The sequence below is a fragment of the Prionailurus bengalensis genome, chromosome X, assembly GCF_016509475.1.
Source record: "Prionailurus bengalensis isolate Pbe53 chromosome X, Fcat_Pben_1.1_paternal_pri, whole genome shotgun sequence".
NCBI lineage: Eukaryota > Metazoa > Chordata > Mammalia > Carnivora > Felidae > Prionailurus > Prionailurus bengalensis.
In genome coordinates this window covers 6,913,577-6,933,759 of record NC_057361.1, presented here as the reverse complement: position 1 = coordinate 6,933,759, position 20,183 = coordinate 6,913,577, and the positions used below count along the sequence as shown (strand labels likewise).

General features: G+C 49.0%; 1 protein-coding gene across 3 annotated transcripts in view; it reads left to right on the top strand.

The window, feature by feature from the left end:
• Nucleotides 1–172: 172 nt before the first annotated feature.
• The window catches only part of GPR143 (G protein-coupled receptor 143), a 65,047-nt gene continuing 45,036 nt past the window's right edge, over nucleotides 173–20,183 (top strand). Inside the window, exons 1-6 of one of the 3 annotated variants that reach the window (XM_043571103.1) lie at nucleotides 173–536; nucleotides 5,381–5,490; nucleotides 6,775–6,869; nucleotides 13,494–13,586; nucleotides 16,657–16,766; nucleotides 19,498–19,606. In XM_043571103.1, the coding sequence (XP_043427038.1) occupies nucleotides 269–536; nucleotides 5,381–5,490; nucleotides 6,775–6,869; nucleotides 13,494–13,586; nucleotides 16,657–16,766; nucleotides 19,498–19,606 (785 nt within the window). In that variant the 5' untranslated portion in view covers nucleotides 173–268. The remainder of the gene's footprint in view (nucleotides 537–5,380; nucleotides 5,491–6,774; nucleotides 6,870–13,493; nucleotides 13,587–16,656; nucleotides 16,767–19,497; nucleotides 19,607–20,183) is intronic. The other 2 variants (XM_043571101.1, XM_043571102.1) reach the window with 2 other exon arrangements.

Sequence of the window (20,183 nt, the reverse complement as noted above, 5' to 3'; positions counted from 1 at the left end):
TCCCGGGCCCCGGGCGCGCCTTCTTCCCCCACCTCCGGCTCGGGCCCCAGCCTCACCCTCGTGAGACCTCGTGGCGTCCGCCGAGGGCGCGCAGCCCCCACCCCGGTCGGCGCCTTCTCCGCCAGCGCGGGCGCCGGGGCGGGGGCGGGGGGAGGCGCGGCCCCGGGCACATGATCCCCCCCCCCCCGCCCTCGCTGCCGGCCGGGCACCTGACCCAGCGGCCCGGCGGGGTCCCGGCACACCCGAGCCGCGTCCCCGAGCACGGCCCATGGCCTCCCCACGCCTGGGGACCTTCTGCTGCCCCACGCGGGACGCCGCCACGCAGCTGGTGCTGGGCTTCCAGCCCCGGGCCTTCCACGCGCTGTGTCTGGGCGGCGGCGCGTGCCGCCTGGCGCTGGGCCTCCTGCAGCTGCTGCCGGGGCGACGGCCCGCGGGCCCGGGGGCCCCGTCCACGTCCCCGCCGGCCTCGGCGCGCGCCCCGGCCTCCGTCCGCATCCTACGCGCCGCCGCCGCCTGCGACCTGCTCGGCTGCCTGGGTAAGGGGCGCGGACCTGCTCGACGCCCGGGGTGGGGGAGCCCGGCCCGCGGGTTGGGGCCTGCTCGGTGCCTGGGTGAGGCGCGCGGCCCGCGGGTTGGGACCTTCTCGGCTGCTTCAGTAAGGTGCGCCGCCCGCGGGTCCGGACCTGCTCGGTGCCCGGGTGAGCGTGCGCGGCCCGCGAGGTTGGGCAGGGTGTGTACTCGGAGCACAGAGGCGGCTCCCTAGGGACCGGACAGGACGACCGAGGGACTCAGCGAAACAAGACAGGCAGTAAAAATTATGCCCAGGGGACATTTGTTTAAAGAGAAGAAACAGTTTACAGTGTTCGTTATTGCAGGCTTACTGGGGGAAACTTCAGACGGTTGCCATTAAACAAAAACCCCAGAAAATACAACGGTTCCCTTAATGACTTCTGCGAGTGAGAGACTGACAATGTTCTGTGCATCCACAACCGTTTCCCGAACGGTTTGGCAGAATCGGGAAGAAAATGTGTCTACCTCTAATACGTATAAATACATAATTTTTTTCAGGTTTGGGTTTTCTACCACAGGCGGCCAAACCGCAGACCCCACACTAAATCCCACCTGTTGCCTCTTTTCTGTGGCCCGAAAGGTTTTTAACAATCAAAAGAAAAATACTTCGTGAAATGTTTTTGATAACTATCCCATGAAATTTAAATGTCCGTGTCCTTCAGTAGTTTCGTGGGAACACAGCCGTGCCCTGCCCTTGTGCATAACCTAGTGCTGTCTTTGCCCTGCAAGGACAGAGGTGGGTGATGGCAGAGAAATTGTGGCCCGTAAAGCCTAAACTCTTTTCCAAAACCATTTGTTTGCATTTTTACTTGGGGAAAATTTCTAACATAAATCACACAGACTGTATAAGGAACCGCCTTCGGACCTATGCTCTCACTTCATCTATACCCCGTCCTGGTATCACCCACCACTGGATTAATTCACAACGACTCGGGGTGGAACTAGAGGGTATTGTGCTGATTGAACTAAGGTAGAGAAAGATAAGAACCACATGAACTCACTCATATGTGGAATGAAAGAAACACAACAGATGAACGTAGGGGATGGGAAGGAAAAATAAAAATGGAGGCAAACTGTAAGAGACTCTTAAGTACAGAAAACCGAGGGTTGCTGGAGGGGAGGTGGGGGGGGATGGGCTAGACGGGTGATGGGCATTAAGGAGGGCGCTTGCTGGGATGAGCACTGGGTGTCGTATGTGAGAGGTGAATCACTGGGTTCTCCTGAAACCGATACTAGGCTATGTGTTAAGTAACTTGAATTTAAGTAAATTAAAAATTAAATATACATATTACACTAGTATTGTCGCCTGAAAATAATAATGAAAGTCAATTCTTTTGTTAAAAAAATTTTTAACATTTAACATTAAACATTTAACGTTTATTTATTTTGGAGACAGAGAGAGACAGAGCATGAACGGGGGAGGGTCAGAGAGAGAGGGAGACACAGAATCTGAAACAGGCTCCAGGCTCCGAGCTGTCAGCACAGAGCCCGACCCGGGGCTCGAACTCACGGACCGTGAGATCAGAACCTGAGCCGAAGTCAGCCGCTTAACCGACTGAGCCACCCAGGCACCCCGAAAGTCAATTCTTTAACATCCCTGGTGTATGTTCAGTTGTCTCATAAATGCTATTTTATAGTTGGTTCGTTCGAATCAGGATCCAGATGCTGCCCACATTTGACAATTGGCTGACAGGCGCTGACCATTTTGGACATGTACTTTTGCATAATTTTACTCATGAAGCTGAAGGCTGCCGATGGTATTGAAACATCCCTGAGGGGGTGGCAGCAGCTTTCACCCCGCCTTGAGCTGATATCAATGCAGGTGGCTGTCTCAGTGTGCTGTTCTCCAGTTCTGTGCCCTTGTGGTCAGAGACCCTCAAGGAACTTGACTTCCAGTACATGCTGTATAACCTCTAGTCACTTTCTCAGACTCCAGGAGTCAGGAAGCAGTACTTCCTTTCTCTTAGGGATAAAACCATCTTGGTGCAGACTAAATAAATCAGACATTGGTTTTCTTCCTGATTCTGCTGAAACATTTTGGAAAAGCATCTTTTTTTTTTTTAAGTTTATTTACTGGGGCACCTGCATGGCTCAGTCGATTAAATGCCTGACTCTTGATTTCAGCTCAGGTTATGATCTCACAGTTTGTGAATTCGAGCCGAGCCCCTCATTGGGGTCTGCACTGACAACGTGGATCCTGCTTGGGATTCTCTCCCTTCTTCCCTCTGCCCCTCAAAACAATGCATGAGTGCACACTTGCATATTCTCCCTCTCTCTCTCTCTCTCTCTCAATAAATAAATAAATACTAAAAAATTAATTTCTATACCCCATATGGACTTGTACCCATGACCCTGAGATAGAGTCGCACACTCTTCTGACTGAGCCAGCCTGGTGCCTCTGGAAAAGCATCTTAACAGCAATTTAGTTTCTATAACTTGGATATCTAAAAATAAAGATGCACCCAGATATCTTTTGAGGATCAGTGAAATAATATTTGCATATATGCTTGTTTTTCGAAGGGAGTTGCATGATATTGACAAATGAGCAGAAGCAGAATTCACGGCAAGGCTTGGTGACTGACACATCACTGAAAAATACTTATGATGCCTACCTCATAGGACAGAGGGTTTTTTTTTTCCAGTTTTATTGAGATACAGTTGACATAGAGCACTGTAAGAGTTTAAGATAGCAGAATGACTTGACATACTCATATTGTGAAATGTTTATCACAATAAGTTGACATTCATCAGCTCATATCACTACAAAAATACATTGGGCATTCTATGTGCCATAAATGGTAAGCATTCTATGGAAGAAAAGCATTATTTTTGTGAGCAGTGCTTGATAACAAGAAGGTATATCTTAAATGTCTCAGTGTGCATAGTTCCTCTTTAGTGATGTATTACATGGTGTTCGTATAGTAGTGTGTTATGTAACACAAATTTCATGTCATATATAATGTACGTTTGGTAGTGTATCACACTATATTTAGATTGTATACAATTTAAATACACAGATTGTATTTGGTGACGTATTATGCAGCATATAGTTGGTAGTATAGTATGCAACATAAGTCTGGCAGTGTATTACATAGAATAGATTTAGTATGTTATGTATTGTATACTTAGTCTATTACATACTATATTAGTGTACGTGAGCACATAGCACAAAACTTCGTACTGTTTACAATTACTTTTTAGCGTTGTATTCCATAGTATATTATTTTTTAAGTTTATTTTGAGAGAGAGACGGAGCAGGGGAGGGCAGAGAGAGAGAGGGAGAGGGAAAGAATCCCAAACAGGGTCTGCACTGGGAGTGTAGAGCCTGACGCAGGGATCAAATCCATGACCTGTGAGATCATGACCTGAGCCGAAATCAAGAGTCGGACCCTTAACCAGCTAAGCCACCCAGGCACCCCTACGGAGTATGTTATTAGAGCATATCACGTTTCTTAACAAACCTTAATATATACCTTAAAGCGTGTATACTATTTTGAGGAGAATTAGGTATTTGGGTTTAATAGCAAGGAAAACTTACAAATCATAAACGTCAAGAGCAAATTCTTGAGGAGAGCTAATTTGTGAGAATCTTAATTGCATTATTTACTTATATAATTTTTTAAATGTTTATTTCTTTTGATGGAGAGACAGAATCCCAAGCGGGCTCCGTGCATCAGCACAGAGCCCAATGCAGGGCTCCAACCCCCAAACCATGAGATCACGACCCGGGCCAATACCAAGAGTCAGATGCTCAACCAGCTGCATCACCCAGGCGCCCCTGTTTTTTATTTTTATTTTTTAAATGTTTATTTTTGAGAGAAGTGCTCGTGGAGGAGGAGCAGAGAGAGGGGGACAGAGGGTCTGAAGCAGGCTGGGCACTGACAGCAGAGAGCCCGACGCGGGGCTCAAACTCACAAACCTCAAGATCATGATCTGAACTGAAGTCAGAGGCTTGACTGACTGAGCCACCCACGCCCTAAATACATTTTTTAAAGAATGAAAATTATCTTTTTACATTTCAGAATCGTGCTGTTTCGGTCATTTCTTTAAATGTCAGGAATGGTTAATATGTGGGTATTAAAAATATAGCCAAGAAATACCGGTTGTTCACATAATTGCTTCTTCATACCAAGTAAGCAAACAACTACGTTAGGCATATGATTGTGGCTAATGGTGGTTCAGGTTGAAATCAAAATTCCTGGGATTGCTCTGTGACCGAAATAATTATTCCTAGATCTTATTCTCTGTCTCTGTACACACACCGATGTGTGTGTTTCTTTCCTCCCTCATTTCTCTCTCCCTCTCTCTCTCTCTTTTTCCATCCACCATCTACTTACTCTTAACAGAGCAGCAAGTTGGTTTTAGATCCGAATTAGGACCATTACAAAGGACAGTAGCTCACCCTTAGCCACAGTTTTCCTTTCCGCGGTTCTGGTTCCCCGCGGTCCGTTCTGGTCCGGAAGCAGTTGGTCATCTGCCCTGTCGGAAGGTCCGTATAGCCCAACACCACATCACGGTACCTGCATGCTTCACCTCGCTACATCTCACGTCCTCACGAGAAGAAGAGTGAGTACAGTAAGGTGTTTAGAGACCACGTTCACATGACTTCCATTACAGCATATTATCATTGTTTACTAGTTGTTAGTCTCTTACTGTGCCTAATTTATAAAGCAGGCCGTATCGTTGGAATGTACGTAAAGGACAAAACGTGGTCCACCTAGGATTCGGTACAATGTGCAGTTTTGGCACCAAATGCGGGGCCTGGAATGCATCTCCCGCGGGATGACTGTGTCCTCTTACTCGGTTTTAGGGATCGTCTTCCGGTCTGCGGTGTGGTTGGGATTCCCCGATTTCGTCAAGGGCATCTCTGACGTGAATGGGACAGACCTTTGGCCTGCTGCGTACTGCGTGGGGACTGCAGTAAGTACATCTGCTTGTGTTGATAACCCTTTCTTCCCACTGTGCTCCTGTGACACTCTGTTCCTCCAAGTGTGGTCTCAGCCCACTGGAGTTTGTTCGAAATGCAAGTTCTCAAGGGCGCCTGGGTCATTTAAGCATCCAGCTTGGGCTCAGGGCATGATCTCGCGGTTCGTGGGTTCGAGCCCTGCATAGGGCTCTGTGCTGACAGCTCGGAGCCTGAAGCCTGCTTTGGATTATGTCTTCCTCTCTCTGGCCCTCTCCTGCTCGTGCTTTGTCTCTCTCTCAAATAAATAAACATGAAAAAAAAAAAAGAAATGCAAATTCTCAGAACCTTGGTGTGGGGTCTGTTGTGATGTTACACCCCCTGCAGGGACTTCTGACTGACACTTAAATTTGAGGACCACTGCACTAGTATGGCTCCCCCCTGCCCCCCACCGTATGTGAGCCCACATATACAGTCCTTACCTAGGGTGGAGCTGCACTTAAAACCAGCTGGCCAAAAAGGGAAAAGAAAGGACAATGAAAGTTGTTGATTTATGAGATATATATTGTGCTTAATGAAATACATATTTGTGCCTTCACTTTTTAAGTTTATTTATTGAGAGAGCGGGGGAGGAGCGGAGAGAGGCAGACAGAGAACCCAAGCAGGCTCCACACTGTCAGCGCAGAGCCCGACGCAGGACTTGAGCTCCGGAACCGTGAGGGATCAAGAGTCGGCCGCTTAACCCACCGAGCCACCAGGCGCCCCGGAATATATTATTTCAATCTGTGTATCTCTGTTGCTCTGTGCACCGAAATGTAGCAGAATCGTCAGCCTCTCTCCTTGTGCCCGTCGGTGCTTCCTGGCTGCAGAGGGGAGCGCGGTCTCCGCCCGCGCCAGAGGCTGGTCAATGTCCCGCTGCCTCTAGCAGACCGGCCCCTTCCTTCCCTTCTGCTCAGAAGACCTTTCCTGCCCACACTCCTTCGTTCTCGTTCAGAGGCACTGTCAGCCCTCACGCCAGGGAAGGCTTCGCATCTGAGGCCTTTACGTCCCGTGCCGACAAGTGTACCCGGCCAGCGGGCTTGCTAGTCCGGCGCCGCTGGGCGGACAGAGCACGGAGGCACACGCCGCCCTGGGCCACGCCCCAGCCTTGGTTTCCCAGACTGTCCACGTGTCTCCGGAGGGCTTTCATGTGCTGCTTCCTGACGTCAGAGGCAACTGGCATCTGCCCGCTCCTTTCACGGATGGGGACAATCCGGGGCCTGTTTCCAGGAGCTTTGATGCCAGGCTCTTCCTGATTATAGATGTGGATCCAGCTGTTGTACGGTGCCTGCTTCTGGTGGCTGTTTTGCTACGCGGTCGACGCCTATCTGGTGATCCGGAGATCAGCAGGACAGAGGTATGCACAAGGAACTAGAGCTTTCTGCCCAATTTCTGTTGTACGAAGAGGGGTCGGGGGTACCTTTGAGGGCTGCAAAGTAGTTTTCGGTATGGCGGACCCAGTCAGAATGTCAGCCGGCCCCTTGAGGATTGCGTCTGGCAGCTATTTCTTAAGTTTATTTAGAGAGCACAAGAGCGAGCAGGGGAGGGGCACAGAGAGAGGGGGAGAGAGCATCCCGAGCAGGCCCTGTGCTGTCGGTGCAGAGCCCCACACAGGGCTTGATCTCCTGAGCCGTGAGATCACGATCGGAGCCGAAATCAAGAGTCAGACGCTTAACCGACTGAGCCCCCCAGGCGCCCCTCCGGCAGCTGTTTTTATAAAAAGCTGAAGGCAGATTCCAAATGAGGAGTTTAAACCATGACAGCAGGTAATCTGTAAATTAAATATTTGCAACTGGACACATACTAACAGAATTGGCATGAATATAAACAGTTTTTGACTGTATCTAGAGATTGGAGAAGATTCTTTGAAGTGTGTGTTCACACTTTAGGCCAAATACGGAAGCCGAACATTGGAGCTCCCGGTGAGCATCCACGGTGGGTCCCATCTGTATAGGGGTCACTCACCGTGGCGCCGTTGGCAAGTTTCTTAACGTGTCTGACTTCTGTTTTCCCAGATGTAGGATAGTGGCAACCGCATCAGGTCACAGGAGAGTCCATGCGATGCTCTGTGGATGGTTGAGGAAAGTGCCTGGCACATAGTTGGCTGTCGGGCGCTGTGCCCTGTGACGGCAGCTGGGGTGAGCATGTGCGTTGGGGGAACAGAGCACCTGAGTGACAAGGGGAAGCTGGATGGCAGCATGGGACAAGTGCTCGGGTCTTCTGATGCTTCATCCAGGAAGCACGTGCCCCCCTACTTTTGTTTGGTTTTTTTTTGAACTTTATTGAAGTAATCTCTGCACCTAAGGTGAGGCTTGAACTCACAACCCTGAGATCAAGAGCCACATGCTCTTCTGACTGAGCCAGCCAGGTGCCCCATGCTCTTTTTTTGTTTCGTTTTGTTTTAAACAGTTTTATACAGTCCACCCGTTTAAGTGTATAAAATCCAAAATCCATTGTTTTTTTTAGTATATTCACAGAATCATGCAACCATCGCACCAACTAGTTTTAGGACATTTTAATCCTCACCTCCCCCCAATCTCTTTACCAGTGATTAATCCCCACCCCCCTTCCTGCCCCCACCAGGCCCCTGTCTTTAGGTTTGCCTGTTCTTGGTATTGCTTGTAAGCACATTCATTCCATATGTGACATTTTGTGTCTGGTTTCTTTGTGTTTTTTAATATATGTTTATTTTTGAGAGGGAGACAGAGATTCTGAAGCAGACTCCATGTTATCAGTGCAAAGCCTGACATGGGACTTGAACCCACAACCCGTGAGATCATGATGTGAGCCAAAGTCGGAAGCTCAACCGACTGAGCCACCCAGGGTGCCCTTTGTGTCTGGCTTCTTAAACTTAGCAAGACGTTTTCAAGCTTTACCCATGGCGCAGTGGTGTTAGCATTTTATTCCTGTTCCTTGCTGAATAGTATTCGGCTTAGCGGATGTGCTACATTTTATCCATTTATCGGTTGATGGACGTGTGGGTTGTTTGCATCATTTTGGCTATCAGGAATACTCCAGCGACCGCTGGTATGCAGATGTTTGTGTGGACGTGTTATTTCATCATGTACTCAGGGGCTTTATACCCTGGGTCACATCGTAATTCTCTAACCTTGTTAAGAAACTGCTAAAATGCTTTCCAACCTGGCTGGTTGCACCATTTTATATTGTCGGCAGCAACGTATAATGGTTCCAGTTTCTCACATCCTTGCTAATACTTGTTCTTTTCCATGTATTACTTTGGTTTTAAAATTTAGCCATGTTAGCGTGTGTGTGAATGGTATCTTCCCTGGTGGCTGGTGATGTTGAGCATCTTGTCACGTGTTTAGTTGCCATTTGTATGCTTTTTTTGGAGAAATATCTGTTCAGTTCCTTCACCCATTTAATTGGTCTTTGTTATTGAGTTGTAAGAGTTCTTCATATAGATTCTAGATACAAGTACCTTATTAGGTACAGGATTTACAAATATCTTCTGTTCATTGGGTTGTCTTTTACTTGATGGCATTTTTTTAAATTTTTAAAAAATGTTTGTTTATTTTTGAGAGAGAGTGAGAGAGACAGTGTGAGCAGGGGAGAGGCAGAGAAAGAGGGAGACACAGAATCCAAAACAGGCTGCAGGCTCTGCACAGAGCCCTATGCGGGGCTCGAACCCACGAACCGTGAGATCATGACCTGAGCTGAAGTTGGGTGCTCAACCGACCGAGCCGTCCAGGCGCCCCAAGATTACTGTAATTTCTGAGGTGCCCTTTTCCAAAAGGTATTTGAAGCCTGTCCCCCCAAAATACCTGAAGAGTGATCTCTGTGATTGGTTGCACACAGTTGTTAACCGCAAAGAGAGTTACGAATTGCATTACTTCTAGATTAACCAGAAGGAGGATCCTTTATCTGGAATATTTTGTATGAGTTCGTGCATCAAACTTGGGAACCAAAAAAGAGTTTCATGGTTTGAACACTTCAATTTAGGTCTCATCCATTTTATTTTATTTTTTTAAGGTTTATTTATTTTGAGAGGGGGGCGGGGCAGAGAATGCAAAGCAGGCTACGTGCTGTCAGCACAGGAGCCCAACATGGGGCTGCGACTCTCAAATTGTGCAATCGTGACCTGAGCTGAAATCAAGAGACACTTACCTGACTGAGCCACCCAGGTGCCCAGGTCTCTGATCCATTTTCAAGATTCGAGATTTAATCTCTACACCCAACATGGGGCTTAAACTCACAACCCCAAGGTCAACAGTTGCTTACTGCACTGACTGAGCCAGCCAGGGGCCCCTGAATAAATTCACTTTAGAAGCCAAAATTAGTAAACAGAAATCACATTCAGGCTGTAGAACACACTGGGAAACTTAAGTAGATTCTTGCTCTAAAATTGTTGATATTCCTTATGTATCATCATCAGTAACTTTGGTGTCTCTGGCCTGAAGTTTAGTGTTTATTTTTGTGCTTGTTCCTTCTACCTTTTTACTTTCAGTCCTAGGCTTTTATACATGTGTACAGAACCTAGATATTCTTGGTTTTGAAAATTCTCTAGGGAAGAGAGTTAAGGTCAAGGGCAGCCAACCAGGTATATCAATGAGGATTAGTTTTGGCTACATAGAATACGTAAAATAACTTTAAGTTTTTTTTCATGCCAAAGGAGGCCAGAGGTAGGCAATCCCGGGCCCTTATAATGGACATCAGGGACCCACGCTTCTTCTATCTCTTGCTGCATCATCCTATTGTGTGACTTTCATCTTCAAGGTGGCATGGCCCAATATAGCTCCTTGAGCTCCAGCCATCACATCTGCATTCCAGGCCACAGGAAAGAGGAAGGGGCAATGCATAAGGGGCCTGTTTTCTCCTGAGCCATTTCCCTTTAAGCAGCCTCCCTGGGGATTTTACACAACTATTCCATTTTTGGAATGGACAGAATTTAGTCTCATGGTCACAGCTGCAAGAGGAGGTTGGATTGGAAACATAGTCTGTTAGGCAAGCATGCTGCTATTTGGCATGCCATCAAGGTTATTTTACCAAGGAAAAAGGGGAAATGGCTTTGGGTAGGCAACTAGCAGCAATGAGAAGTGTTTGACCCGGAGGCCAGTGCAAATAAGTGTGTGTTCCTGTGTGACACCTTTCTCACTCAGTTTTGGAAGGATTGGAGTTAGGGCACAACAAGAGGTGTCACAGCCAGCCAGCTGTGGAGATAAGAGGAGACTTGGAGCACCTCCAGGAAGCTGGTTCTGTCGCAGGAGGAGGCATTGCTTCACCCCCACCGCCACCCACGGAGGACTGCGGTCCGACAGGGCAGCCCGAGAGCTCTCTGGAGCGAGAAGACAGGCAGAGCCCTGAGAAACCAGGACAGGCCGTCAGGAAGCCCTCCTCATAGCCAGCAGTGTTTGCAACTCATTTTGGAGCACAGCGTGAGAACAGGCAGGATGCGGGTGGGGGGGGGGGTTCCACACTTCAGAGGATGCTGGCAGGGCCTAGCGTCCGAGGACCGGCCGGTCGTGCGGGAGGCAAACAGCCAAAGATGTGAAACATTCGGATGCAAGGACAGGAGCAAGCGCAGGGGCCCGGGACTAGGAAGACTGTTGAGAGTGAAGCGGCTCTGCCATCAAAGAGGAGCAGGGATCACAGCAGAGCAGTAAGACAGGCGCTCTGTAGCCACGGAGACCCAGCCCCTGCCTCGTCATGGCAGAAGCCCTGCTTCCTGGTGTGAGGGCTCCAAGGGGCCAGAGCTGTGGGTGTGGCTCCTCTGTTAAGAGCCAGCTTGCTTCCAGAGCCCAGGGTGCGGTCGATACCGAGGTTAAGACACTGCAGCCTCCCAGGAGGGTCCCGAGGAATTCCAGGGCAGGGGGCCAGGCTTTGCAGGTATGGCTGGATTAAAGTCTGTATTCCCTTCTAGATCCTTCCAGTCCTTAGCTATTTTCTTTGGCACAGGAGAATCTTTTTTTTTTTTTTTCAATCCTAATCCTAAGAAATGTCATGAAGACAGATTTAGAGTTAAAATGTAAACTCCTGCGGCTCTAGGTGTGGGATGTACAGGTTTTAAACAACAGCAGAAGTTGCTTGAGATCGTGGGAAAAGCCGTAAATCGAAGTCCCAACTTGCTCTGTGAATAGGAGTGTGGGGGAAAGGGGGTCCGGGGAGGGCCCTCGCGTGCCTGGACATAAAAACGGTCTAGCGGTCAGATAAAGAGATGAGCATCTTCAGCCACCGGCTGCTCTTGATTGTGGATGCATTGGACTTGAGACTCATGACCTGGTGTGGGTTCGGGGTCACATCGGTTATTAAAGTGGCTGCTGCCTGAGCAGCCGGGCCCAGTCTGACTCCCTCCTTGCTTGGCCATCTGGGGCCAGAGCACCGCTGAGTAGTCTGTGGCCGCCCCCAGGCCTGTACTCGCCTGGCCTGCTCCCTCCCACCTCTGCGGACAACACCCCTGGACAACACCCCTGGCTCCCTCGGCCCAAGGTTGGGTTCTGGAATGCGGAGCTCCTGCTCTATTCAACAACCCAGGCCTTTGCAGAAAGCTGCTCCTTTCATTTCTTTCTTTGATGCAGAGCCTCTGACTTCTGGACGGGACACACCCCATCAGCTCCCAAACCCAGAGAGGTAGGGGCAGGGCTGCTCCAGAACCGGTTCTAACGCGAGAGGCACAGCATGCTGGGGTCCTTTCCTTGTGGCCTTCCGGAGAACTGGCTGCGAAAAGTTGCTTCTTCCTGCAGCTCGTTGCCGTGTGCCGTCCCTTGTCTGCTTGTGGAAGGGCACCCTTGCACTCGGATCCCTGACCGTTCCCTTGCCTACACAGCTGGTTTTCAGAGTTAAAATCCCAGTGGGTTGGGGCGCCTGGGTGGCTCAGTCCATTAAACGTCCGACTTCGGCTCAGGTCATGATCTCACGGTCTGTGAGTTCAAGCCCCGCGTCGGGCTCTGTGCTGACAGCTCAGCCTGGAGCCTGCTTCAGATTCTGTGTCTCCCTCTCTCTCTGACCCTCCTCTGTTCCTGCTCTGTCTCTCTCTGTCTCAAAAATAAATAAACATTAAAAAAGTTTAATAAAAAAAAATCCCAGTGGGTTGGGGGTGGCACTATTTGCCGGGAGCCTGGTACAGTCATGGGTGACGGTGAGCGCATTCGACGGAGCAGTGGGCCCCCGTCCCGTGGCACAGAAGAGGCCGGTTAAATGCTCTTTAACAGATGGCTGTGCACCCCTCTCCCAGACCCCATCTGCAGGGCTGACTGAGTCCCTGGAGGAAAGGGAGGGGCGTGTGGGAGGACAAAGACAGAGGGTAGAGATGGTCCAGGAATGTTAAGCATGCAGGGAATGGTGGGGTGTGGGGGTGGGAGGCGAGAAAGGAGAGCTCCCGCTCTCCCGGAACATGGAACGAACCCACATTTCTTCAGAGACCTTGGTTTGCACTTAGCACTAAGACCCGTGAATTCTAGGTACAGATGCACCTTTGGGAATGTGTGGGGATAGGAGCTCCTTGCTTATTGGGTGAGCTGGGTACTTAGGAGGACTGATGAGGTGCCTTGTTCTTGTCAAGCTTGAAAGACTCCCGTTAAGAGAAAGAAGCCAGACATAGAGGGCCACGTGTTGTGTGCCACCATTTACACGGATTGTGCAGAGTGGGAGAAGCCAAAGACACACACAGGAGGCGGGTGGTTGCTGGGGCTGGGGGCGGGAGGAACGGGGACTGCCTGCGGGCACGTCCTTCTGGGGCCGTAGCTGTTTCAGAACTGGGGAGAGGAGGGGACATAATGTGAAGTTGCCCAAGGCGACAGAGCCTCCCTTGAACTTGGTTACTCTTATGTTCCGTGAATTTCATCTCAGTTACAAAAGGAAAACTCAGAGGTAGAATGGGGCAGGTCTTTACCAAGGGTTTGCTCAGTGTAACTTTTCCTGATGGCTGGGGGGGCCCCGGGAGTTGGTCTGGTACTTTGTGAGGCTGGGCATCTCCGTAGCTCTTCTCAGGCCAGGCCCCGCCCCCCTGATTCTGCTTCTCTCCTAGCACCATCCTGCTTTACCACATCATGGCCTGGGGCCTGGCCGTCCTGCTGTGCGTGGAGGGAGTGGTCATGCTCTACTACCCGTCCGTGTCCAGGTAAGCGGGGACTCCCTGCTCCCTGACTCATTGTTCTCTGGCGACAAATACACAGGCCCTGAGAGGAGTGGGCACCTTGCAGGTCAGGCCATTGTTCACGGACCTGCCTAGACCCGCCCTGGGGCGCTCGCTACAGCACTTGTACCCTGGAGTTCGTTTCCCGGCCTCAGCCTCTCACGTTTCTGTAGGTGCCTGTGGATGCAAGTATGTGCACCCGGCTTGAGGTGCGTCCTCATGTCAGGGTGTGCACCCAGCGTTAGGTGTGTTCCTCTCCATATCGATGGGGCTTCCTCATGCACACCCTTTAGTTGTTACGCTTCAGGCCAGCTTCATCTGGATGAGCAGGGGAGTTTAACATCCTAAGGATGAATTCGAAATGGCTCGGAGAAACCGAAAGATTGCTCTTAGAAGAGCTGGATCTAAGCGTCAGCTTGCTTCACTTTGCCGCTTCTCTTCCAGCTGTATTCCCGCTATCCTGAACACAGATCCAGGGAAACAGATAATCTGAAATTGTCTTAGGTATTTCTTCAACGTCCTCAAAAATCTCCTCAGTGCAGTCAGTCCTCTGTAAGGGCTCACGGCCCTTCCAAGGATGTGTGCTCTAGCTTCCAATGGAAAACTGCAACAGGTGGGGACATGGTCTCTGTCTGGGATCTTAGGGCAGTGTAGACAAGGATCACAGCCCAGCCTGAGGACAAATCTGGTCCTCTGCTTGTTTTTATAAATAAAGTTTTATTGGAACACAGTCATGCCCTTTGTTTATGCATGGTTTATGACTGCTTTCACACTGCAGTGTCAGAGTAGTTTTGACAGAGAATGGGTGGCCCGGGGAGCATGAAATACGGTAAAAGTTCCCTTACGGAAAACGTTTGCTGACTCGTGGTTGGACAATTTCTCCCCCTTTTTTGACTTCTTGTAGCTACTCGGATGTCTCCAAATTGGTGTTGCCTTCTCGATGGCGGATACTCCCAAAGTCTGTGTAGTTGCATCCATACAGCTGCTCTGAGGAACTTTACGAGGACAAGTACGGTGTCCGTGGCTGTTATAGTGGGGTGCGCTTAATGGTTAATAGTGGAAAGGGAGCTTTCATCACTCCCGCGAGCTTTATCCTTGGGCTCCTGGAGCCTCCTGGGAAGGTTGCACCTGAGCATGAGGGAGCCATCGCTGTGGGGCTCACTCCCAGGTGCCCCCTTGGTCCTTAGGAGGCTGCTCCCGGGCCTGTGCAAACTGCTGTCCCCACTCACTCAATCATCGCTTACTTTTGTCTTTTGGTCAGAGTCATGGCTTTTCTTTTTTTCCTTTTTTTTTTTTTCTTTAGCAGTTTATTTTATTTTTTGAGAGAGCATGACAGGGCAGAGAGAGGGAGACACAGAATCCAAAGCAGGCTCCAGGCTCCGAGCTGCCAGCACAGAGCCTGACGCGGGGCTGGAACCCACAACAGTGAGATCATAACCTGAGCTGAAGTCAGATGCTCAACCGAGTGAGCCACCCAGGCGCCCCAAATCATGGCTTTTCTGCTGCTTGATTCTCTTTGTCCCCTCAAGCCTTTCCAGACCACATTTGAACCTGCACAGCTGAAAGTGAAAACTTCCATTAAAAGGAAGGTAGCCTTGTGAGATGGTGTTGTGTTCCTTCTCATGGCGAGAAAAGGTGGCCGTGCGTTTTTCCCACCCAAGTTGTTTTGCATTCAGTCATTTTCCCCTTCTGGACTGGACCACTCCAGGCATGTTAGGACAAGAGTGCGTGTGTGCATTTTTATCGTTCTGCCTTCTGTGGCCACAGAGGCTGCTCCCTCATCTGCTTTTGCACCTCCTACCTGGGTTGGGCCTGAGCGGTCCTCTCTCCCCTTTGCCTCTGATTCTCTCTTCCTCGTCGCTCTCTGACGTTATGCGTTTCTTCGCTCCTAGCTCCCACGTGGATAAGCCGTGCCTGTGTGGCACTCTGCTACCCCACCTGCTGACTGACGAGTCCCATGATCCTTCAGTAGAAGTTCTGGTCCTTCCCCTGAAAAGCACCTCTGCTGTGATTGCTCTACACAACCATGGCAACACATTTCCCTTGGAATATGAGGGCTGGGTATTTTGAGGCGCTAAAGGGGAGAGACTGGATCTTATTCACAGGACTGGCCTTTTTTTTAATTGACTTATCACTTACATATCACACCCAGTGCTCATCCTAACAAGTGCCCTCCTTAATGCCCATCACCCATTTTCCCCACCCCCATCAACCCTCCGTTTGTTCTCTGTATTTAAGAGTCTTATGGTTTGCCTCCCTCTCTGTTGTTATCTTATTTTTCCTTCCGTTCTCTACGTTCATCTGTCGAGTTTCTCAGATTCCACATACGAGTGAAAACACGTGATATCTTTTTCTGACTTATTTTGCTTAGCATAATACACTCTAGTTCCACGCACTTTGTTGCAAATGGCGAGATTTCATTCTTTTTCATTGCCGAGTAGTATTCCATTGTATGTATATCACATCTTCTTTACCCATTCGACAGTTGATGGACATTTGGGCTCTTTACATAATTTGGGTATTGTGGATAGCAGCACTATAAACATTGGGGTGCACGTACCCCTTCGAATCAGCACTTATGTATCCTTTGGGTAAATTCCTAGTAGTGCAATTTCTGGGTCGTAGGGTAGCTCGGTTTTTAATTTTTTGAGGAACCTCCATAATGTTTTACACAGTGGCTGCACCAGTTTGCATTCCCATTTGTGTCTTTTTTTCCTTGAAGAGACCCAGTGGGGGGACTCCCCTTTTCGAGTGTCCTTTCCTATCTTTCCTTTTGTTAGCAGTGACCTTTAAAATCTCTCCCCCGTGGAATGCCCTAGAGGGCCTCACATTTACAGGACAAATAGAAACATGATTGGTCTCTCCTGTTCTTCAGTGATTGACTGATTGCTCCTTTGCAGACATAAGGTGTGAGTCACATTTCCTTCTGGCAGAGTCAGAAGAAGATTTACGCATTTGCCTTTTCTCTCTCACCCTCTGATCTCAGCTTCCAGGTAAGTGTGTATATTTTAGGCAAAGCCTTGTTTTCAAGAATGGCTTGGTCCTCCTCCCTCAGGTGTGAACGGGATCCGGAGCTCGCCATCCCGCACTATGTCACCACATACTTGCCGCTGCTGCTCGTCCTGGGGGCCAACCCCATCCTATTCTGGAAGACCGTGACCGCAGGTGAGCAGGAGGGAAGCTGTCTGGGTGCGTGACCAGGGCTATGGCCCCATGCCTTGGGCTCCGATAATGGCATGCGTTGTGCTCCTGGAATCATCTAGGACCCTAGACCTCATTTGTCATCCTCTAGAGACATAAGTACAATACACTTGGAGAAAATGAGCAGGTTTAATAAGTGAAAGCGAGCAAGCCTATCTGGTCATGGGCTACACAAGTTCTTTGCCAATGTTTAATAGCTCAAGGCCAGGGCCAGTGGACTTTTCACTTCCGTCTAGGCTCATCCTGGGTCTGCCCTTGGGGTGCCTTGGAGGCCCCAGGAGTGCCCTTGGAAAACTGTGGAGGTCAGATAGGAGCGGAAGGAGAGGAGTGGGGAGCCGGGGGGGCGGGGGGGGGGCGGGCAGGGAAGGGATGGGGTGTGGCCTGAAGAGTGAGCCTGGTTACTCCCGTGAGGTGCTTGGCCTTGTGTCTTTACTCAGTTGGGCAGGAAACAGGAAGTAGAGTGCAGGAAAGGAGTCGGGTGCAAATAGTAAGGACTGAGTAAGAAGGATGTTGTGAGCCAGCAGGATGCCCTGGAAAGAACTCTGAGCTGAGGCTGGGGACTTGGCATTCTGGTTCCACCCCATCCTCACAGAGGCGTGACCTGGGGCAAACTTCCAACCTGCTCAAGCTGCATGGATCTCTCCTGTGCAGAATGAGAATGAACAAGTGCACCTTGGGGCACCTGGGTGGCTCAGCCGAAGCGTCCGACTTCGGCTCAGCTCATGATCTCACGGTTCGTGGGTTTGAGCCCCGTGTCGGGCTCTGTGCTGACGGCTCAGAGCCTGGAGCCTGCTTCCGATTCTGTGTCTCCCTCCCTCTCTGCCTCTGCCCTGCTCATGCTCTGTCTCTTTTTCTCTCAAAAATAGACATTTAAAAAAATTAAAAGAAAAAATAAAAAGAAGTGCCCCTTAATGGAAAGGTCGGTTGATTGTAGAACTTCAAAACATTTCAAGTGCTCTGCCACTAAGAGTAGGAAATCATGTGGCTCTTTGGATCAATTTTTTTCCTCCACGTTGCGTTTAAAAACAGTATATTGGGGCGTCTGGGTGGTTCAGTTGGTTGAGTATCTAACTCTTGATTTTGGTTCCAGTCATGATGCCAGTGTCATGGGATTCAGTGCTCTCTGCTGAGTGTGGAGCCTGCTTAAGATTCTCTCTCTTCTTCTGCCCCCTCCCCTGCTTGTGCACTCTCTCCCTCTCTCTAAAATAAAAAAATAAAATTAAAATAAAAACAGTATGTTAAGTACAGCAACTTTTTATACAGATTTGCATAAAAGTACTGAGTCAATTATATCAAACAAAAATCATGTCTAGGTTGGGGCGCCTGGGTGGCGCAGTCGGTTAAGCGTCCGACTTCAGCCAGGTCACGATCTCGCGGTCCGTGAGTTCGAGCCCCGCGTCAGGCTCTGGGCTGATGGCTCAGAGCCTGGAGCCTGTTTCCGATTCTGTGTCACCCTCTCTCTCTGCCCCTCCCCCGTTCATGCTCTGTCTCTCTCTGTCCCAAAAATAAATAAACGTTGAAAAAAAAAAATTAAAAAAAAAATCATGTCTAGGTAAAGGACTGATAAGAACGACATGACAGTAAGATGCTAACAGTGCTTGTCTCAGGATAGACAATAGCTCGTTGATTTTCCTCTAACCTTTTTTAATGTTTTCCAACTTGTTGAGGCACCGCCTGGGTGGCTCAGTTGGTTACGCGTCTGACTTCGGCTCAGGTCATGATCTCGCGGTTTGTGAGTTTGAGCCCCACGTCGGGCTCTGCCTGACAGCTGGGAGTCTGCTTCGGATCCTGTGTCTCCCTCTTTCTACCCCTCCCCTGCTCTCACTCTGACTCTCTCAAAAATAAATAAACATTAAAAAGTAAAGTATTTTCCAACTTGTCTATAATGAGACATTTTTAATCTTTCAATGTTTCAAAACAGTGTGCATTATTTTTGTAATAGAAAATATAAACCTTTAAAAATATAGTTTTGTTTTTTAATGTTTGAGAGAGAGAAGGCAGGGGAAGGGCAGAGAGAGAGAGGGAGAAAGAGGATTTGAAGCTGACAGAGCCCCATAGGGGATTCGAACTCGTGATCTGTGAGATCATGAACTGAGCCAAAGTTGGACGCTTAACCGACTGAGACACCCAGATGCCCCTAAATATATAGATTTTTTTTAATGTTTATTTTTGAGAGAGAGAGGCAAGAGAGAGAATTTGAAGCAGCCTCCATGCTGACAGCAGAGACCTTGACATGGTGCTCAAACTCACAAACTGTGAGATCGTGACCTGAGCCACCCAGGTTCCCCTAAAAATACAGTTTTCGAATCGGTAGAATCCAAATAAAATTTGGAGCTTAATTAATAGTAATGGACCATTGCTAATTTCTCCCCGGTGATGAATGTGACCCTCGGTGTGTAAGATTGTTAATGTTGAACGAGTCTGGGTATAGGTATGCAGAAAGTCTCTGTACTGTCTTTGCAACTCTTCTGGAAGTCTACAGTTCTTGGGAGGTTGAACGTTTTAAAGACCCCGTGTCCCTTCGAGTCTGCGAGGACCCCAGCTTGGAGTGTGGGGGAAGGAACGGCCGTATCTTGGGCTGTTGCCTGCTCTTCTGCCTTTGCTTTCGGGCTTACGTCCATGTTGACTCTCTTCCCTGTCACTCAGGAGATGCAAATAATGACTGTGACATGCAGTTCCCCTCTGTTTTTCACAGTGGCCTCTTTACTAAAAGGAAGAAAAGGCATTTACACAGAGAACGAGAGACGGATGGGAGCTGTGATCAAGATCCGATTTTTCAAAATAATGCTGGTTTTAATTATTTGGTAACCTTTCTTCTATTTTTTATTTTTTAATTGCTGCTGGGAAGGGATACGTAAACAACTTGTCATTTTGCTTTTCTAAGTGTGACCCAAAAGTTGCAAAGCAGAGAGTCTTTGGAAAGGAGATCTTTGAAACTGCACTAGGTGCCCTTTGAGGAAATACACGAGAGACAGGAAGGCAGGCCCACAATCTGTGAACTCCTGGAAAGATACTCACATCTCCTCAGATTATATATAAAGCCCTCAGAACAAACAACTCCTGAGTTTAGTTTCCAGATACCGTGAACATGCATCTGGTGTTTCGGCCCACTGCCAGGGCTAACTCTGAAATAAAACGCTGGACCACACTTTTAAAATGTACCTGTTTGTATCATTCTTGACCCCAGGATTCCTGGATCTGAGAAGATCTAGGACAAGGGCACATTTTTTGGTGGGATGATTCATGGTTCCATCAAGACCTATAGAGAGAGCCATTTTTCTCTAAACCTCAGTTGGCCCCACAGTTGGCATTCTGCCCAGTTTCAGGTGCATGCTTTGAAAATAGATCTGTAACCCACGCAAAACAGATGGGAACCAGAAA